The sequence below is a fragment of the Lepisma saccharinum genome, chromosome 2 (assembly GCF_977018435.1).
Source record: "Lepisma saccharinum chromosome 2, izLepSacc3.1, whole genome shotgun sequence".
In the NCBI taxonomy this organism is placed as follows: Eukaryota; Metazoa; Arthropoda; class Insecta; order Zygentoma; family Lepismatidae; genus Lepisma; species Lepisma saccharinum.
The window spans coordinates 105,695,060-105,701,059 of NC_139230.1; the positions used below are offsets into that span (position 1 = coordinate 105,695,060).

Below are 6,000 nucleotides of genomic sequence, written 5' to 3' on the forward strand. Positions count from 1 at the left end.
TTAGGTTGTTTTCGGTCGAAACAATCGAATATAGTATATCATAGCGGCTAAACGTCTTTATGGATAATGCAGGGGAAGGTTCTTGTAACTCATGCACTTCATCTACTAAGTCGATATCTGTGCTTTACAACGAAACGACACAAGTTAACTGTTCGCGAGTCAATACGTTACGTAACAGAAGCTCGTTTACAAGGAGAATACATCGGCAATAAAACAGAAAAAAAGGTTTTCCATTCGCATACATCTGCAGTCCCTTATTCCATTGCATGTACGAAATATTCCGGCACCCGTGGCGGAGTGGTTAGCACATCGCGCTACGACGCCAGAGGTCCCGGGTTCGAATCCTGGCCTGGGCATGGATGTTTGTGAGTGTCCGTTCATCAGTTTCATCATATCATCACTCATCCCCATCTTCGTAAATTAGCCAAAAGTGCCACAAGAAGCGAAGTAAAATGAAGCAAATCAATTAATAAAATCAAGCATGTGCGAAATATCAACAGCTCCAATTTATTTGTTTTCATGAACTCCTATAAAATTAATATTTATTCTCAAAGTGTTTTAAAGTTATTGTTTTTAGTTGTAGAATATTTCAATTCTACATTTATAATCTTGTAATTGTAAGTCACAATTTATGCTCAATTTTAATCAAGAATTTTAGGTTGACTAGTTTATTCTAGTTTAACTGTTCTTGTGGCATATGTCCCAGCAAATACATCAAAATGTTTCGAACGTCCAAATGCAATTACAAAAGTGAACCCTTAATTTGATCCCTAGTTACAACAGTTAGTGGTTCCAGTGGCGTTGGAAAGCGGGGCATAGGGGTACATCATACCATCCAAATGTTTGTATGGGGTACAGTATCCCCTAAATCCATAGATCCAAGTTGTACCCCTTGTAGGTCCTGGTATAATTTGTTGGACGCAATTAAACAGCTAAGCACAAAGAGTTTATTTTGTCTACAAATAATATATTCCTTTCCAAAATAATTCAAATCATCGTAAACCAAAGAATCCAAACCACTGTAAACTATATTTGGGTGCGTAGAGTCAAAGATAATAGTAGGCAAATTGTCCATCGCTGTTTTCATTTGTGGAAATCAGGCTGAATTAATATGGTGATGGATAATTCGCCTACCAATTCTTTTGTGGTTGGGTGTATTATTTAGTTCATATGATCTGTGCTCTTGGGTGAAAATAGTTTAAAATGAATGTAAAATGGTAGAATAAAATAAAGTTTAGTTCAAGAAAGTCAAGCTTTGCATAATGGAAGGTACACATTTCTAAAAAGTAACCGATTGTTAGAGAATATATAAATCTGCTTCACAAGAGTATTCAACTGATCTTCGACTTTGCAATTTTCAAATGTAATTTTAGAAACTAAATACTTCCACTGTGGTAAATTAAAATTGCGCTTTTTATGCAACAAATTTCAGCGAATAAAATTAACTTCCGAATAATGAATTGAGAACCCTCCGTCTGAGCTAATTTTTAAATTATAAAATGGGTAGGGAAACGGGAAATTTTAAATTATTGAAAACTATTTTATCGAATTAAGTGTTCAACGTTCAAAATTGAACAACTAAATGTACCTCTGACAAATTTTGACCAATACAGAAATATGATCACTGGAAAATTATTCCACAGAATTGTGATGAATTGTTTAACAAATAAGTGACTATTCATGCAGTTTTTTTTTTGTGAGATTTCCCGATGTCAGAAAGTTTTACCCATTCGGTGTTCAAAATGTTCCACGCATGTTTTATCCATTCTCAGCACCTACCAAGAAGAGAAAGGAACAAATGCGATTTCTCTTGCAATTCAGAGGCGATTTATGTATAACAGAGACCAAGGACAGTAATGAGACCAGAGATTCGTTTATTCTCACTTCTATAGAACCACAGGAAATATCCAACTAATAACAAAAGTTAAATTTTCAAGTCATTTTTGGTCAAAGTTTTCTTAATATCTTCTCTCTTTGATTCAATCCTCACAAAATATTTAATCATGGGATTTTTACTAATGAAAGTTACAGGTAAAGATAAAGTCCACCATGTATGTAGCACCGTGTCATGATGGCACAGTTAGGGGATGTGTGAGTATGGCCGCACACATTCTCGATTTAAGCTCTTTTTGGAGGAGATGTGATCAGAACCAGTCTCCGACCGCCTTTACCCCCCAGGGTTGCCCCCAGGTACCTAATTATTTGAGGCTGTGTGAGCCCAGAGCCGCTTTATGTAGGGACAAGGCCTCAAAAATTCCGACCATAAATCACCCACCCCAGGAATCTAACTCGGGTATCCTGCGTGGCAGTAATACGCCCTACCGACTAGACCACCGCGGTTCACATAATGAAAGTTACATGAATTATAATTTCATATTCCTTCGTTATAAGCAGGATTCAATACACTTTCCTAATTTTGAGTATAAATAAATATATTGAAAATGTTATCTAATTTTATCAAAGAGCTTTTATCATTTATTCCTATGATCTGCAGATCCAATTTTATTATTAACTTTGAATACTAAAAAGGCCGATTGCGAGAGTCGACGTGCAACGAAATGTGTCACTAAGTGCATCTTTAAATTCATCAAAAATTAATCAATTTTTTGGGAACACAAGACAATGAACCGACGTGAAACAGTCCTTTGATATGTATCGAATTTAGTATTCAGGCGCTGATTTCATCAGTTTTTCAGGGAGATTCTACTGATATTTTCCGGTAAGTTTGTCAACGTAATGTAGAAAACTACACTTACACCAAAGGAAACTTTGTAAAAATTAGATGTAGTACCAAGACGAGACAAATACCTGTCCTCTGTCTGCTCGTCTTGAGACGAACCTGACATCGTTTTCTAAACTCAAGACGAGTAAAATAAAAATGAGATTAGACTTGTTCAACGCACTCGGTCTCGTTCGAACTTTATCTACAACAAATTTGCATCATTGTGCTACTTAGTCAGACAAAACAAAGGGAAAGAAAACTACCTGATTAATTTCAGATAAGTTATGTATGTGTGATGTTTCTTGTAATTGCAAATGTAATCCACTAGTGGCAATTGTGAACGTGCGTGCTGCATGGTTGCATGTATTCAGGATAATAACTTTTGCGAGGGTTCATAGCCTCGAAACGAGGCCTCAAGAAGATAAACGTTACAAAAGAAGTTGCGATAGTTTGTAAGATGACATACTGTATGTATTTCTTATACATCACTAGATATGAAATGGTGCAGTTGTCACACTGTCACCTAGTAATCACGGGGCCTGAGCTCGATCCCTGTTAGAAGCACATTGCACACGGCTTCGGATTCCACTTTAAAATGCATATCTAGTCCCGATTAACCTACTTGGGCGTAAAATACACTAAAAATATATTTTGACAAACTTTCGAGACAACCTTTATCACACTCGAGACAAAACGAGATGCCACGTCTTGACTCTTCTCATCTCGATTCTATCCTGATTGAAATGGAGCAGGGATGTTTTCTAGACGTCAAAATGAGTACATGAATGTTTGCTACCAACTTTCACATTACAAACCTCTGGTTATCCATTCCATTAAATTTAAAAAAAAGCCCAGAAGGAGGACTAGATTTTCAACTGTTCCCAAATTATATTTTTTAAAACCTGTTACAAAAATTACATCTTCAAAATAACTATAAAATTCTAAAAAATAAAGAATATGTAAACTTTGCAGTGTGTGTATGTATGTGTGTGTGCGTGTAGGTCAAATTCTGTATCCCCTCCCCCCAAAGTAAAATTGTGTTTGCGCCACAGTTTAGCTCCTTACATATTAAGCAGATTAATAGACACAATAATAAAATTAAATCGTGATAAAATGTGATTCATACATAATGAGTGCAATCTAGATTTACTTTGTAATAGCAATAAAGAAACAAAGTTCTAGCGAATCGAACAGAACTTGTGAAACAGAAAATAACATTTTATGTAGAAAATTCATGAATTCCATCCTAACCTTATGCTTGTCTTTTTAAGGAAGATGAGATTTACTTCTACATTTGCGTCTTGAAAAAATGTGACTTCCTAATATTATCAAATTATTCCGTGTGGTAGTGCTATGCGAAGTGGGGTCGTCTGGTATCCGAACGTCGATCAGAGTAGAATGTTATTGATTTACTCTCGATAAGAGTGAAACATGGCACCAACAATACTTTAACGCACAGTTGTTGGTTCCTGTCTAAGGAAATGCCACGATTCAGATCTCTGCAGGCCGTTGCTTTATTCCCCGCAAGTTTTATCAAGCGACTACACCTTGACATGATGAACCCTTCCCGTCTCCAGGCACGATTTAAAATAGACGGCCTCACAAGTGCGTCTGCTTTTCCACTGGCGTTGCTCAATCTTCGTTGCATTCCATTCGAAGCGGTTAAGAACTTTCTAGTACAATTTAATTTCGCCATTCATTTCTATTCTATGTCTGATGAATTTAAATGAAACCAACTTTAATCACTCTAGTGACAGGAAAATAAATAAATGATACGAAGGTTATTTTAGTTCTAAAACTAAGTGCAAATACATGGTTCAAACTTCTCTCGCCCAAAACAAAACGACGATGATTCCCTGTAACATTTTCATCCTTCCACTTTTATACTGTTTCCGTCTTTTGTCTGTGTTACGAGAGGCCATCAGTTCTTCATTACTTTGTACATGTTGTACATAGAACACACAGTCGTTGCAAAATTACTTCAGACTTTTGTTAATCTGAATTTAAAATTCGGTCAAGTCGATTTCGATGAAGATTCTCACGCTTAATCAGATTTTCAAATTTCGACTGCAAATCCTAGAAATATATTCTTGGTATATTATGAAAGTTAAATAAGATTTTAGTTAATATCGCGATTGTCACTTCATTTTGATCCCAGCTACAATTATGTGGCAAAATCAATGCAAATTGGATTGTTACATAAGAGTTCCACATGTGATTTGAATGTGACATATTACATAATACTTTCGTATGAACGAAATTAAACGATAATTTAAAAGAAAAACACTTACATGGATATATATGATAAAAATACTTTGATTTACACCAGTAAAAAGTTTGAGAATTGTTTTGAAACAGAAGATAGATCTTGAACCCTCTCGAAGTTTGAGAGTTGAGGGTCGCGAGTATTGATTCGACGGGCGTGGTTCATAAACCACCTTCACGTGCGCTTCCCTTGTCTCGGTTCGTAACAGTAATCTTACAAGCAAAGTATTCCCTGGAAAAAGGTGCCATTTTACCAAAACTTTTTCTAATCTATTGTAATTGACGTGTCACACATTAACAAAGAATGGCGACGAAATTGAAATAAAAAAGACCTAAAACTGTCAAAGAAAGCGCCATATACATCTAAAAACACTTCATTACATAACTCGCATGGTACTTTCATGTCACGCAGATTATGGTATTTTCGCGGCGCACTCTATTTTTGTTGATTGCGATTTATGGAATTCGTAAGATTAGCGCTTTCCATTGTCTGCACGAGAAAATCAAATCAAAATACATTAAACATTTATTTTCTCTGTATTTGCTTTTCATGGTATTTGCCGAGATGCAAGTTCATGGGTCTGAAAGCTAAAACCAAAACAAACGATATTACGTTTTGCGACGCCGCCCTCTCCCTTCGCTTGCTTACCTGGAGTCGGCGGGGAGGCAGGATCCATCTTCGGCTCGCGACACGCACACACACACCCGGGTTACCGATGCAGCACGTGCTCCCAGGCTGAAGCCATGACTCTCGGGACCTAGCCACTGACACACCCACTACCCTACGGAGCCTTTGTGATCAGCGGTGTACGTCTGGTGCAGTCTACCTGGCACTACGAATCGCTCGCTTCTGCTCGCTGGCAGCGCTCCAGTTCAGAGTCATCTCGCGGCGTTCGGAGAAAATACCTATTGCCACACCCGGAGCTACCGTTCTGCGCGCAGACGGAAAGAAATTAGGCCACGGTCTCAGCACCGACAATAGATTTGAAAAAGTAACTCTCTCTAGAGCCATC

General features: G+C 37.2%; 1 protein-coding gene across 5 annotated transcripts in view; it reads right to left on the bottom strand.

Annotated features, from left to right (window-relative positions):
* Positions 1–5,766, bottom strand: part of Ca-alpha1D (Ca[2+]-channel protein alpha[[1]] subunit D) — a 1,588,055-nt gene extending 1,582,289 nt beyond the window's left edge. For all 5 annotated transcript variants that reach the window (XM_083117527.1, XM_083117525.1, XM_083117526.1 and 2 more), the window contains exon 1: positions 5,637–5,766. In XM_083117527.1, the coding sequence (XP_082973653.1) occupies positions 5,637–5,664 (28 nt within the window). In that variant the 5' untranslated portion in view covers positions 5,665–5,766. The remainder of the gene's footprint in view (positions 1–5,636) is intronic.
* Positions 5,767–6,000: the final 234 nt, after the last annotated feature.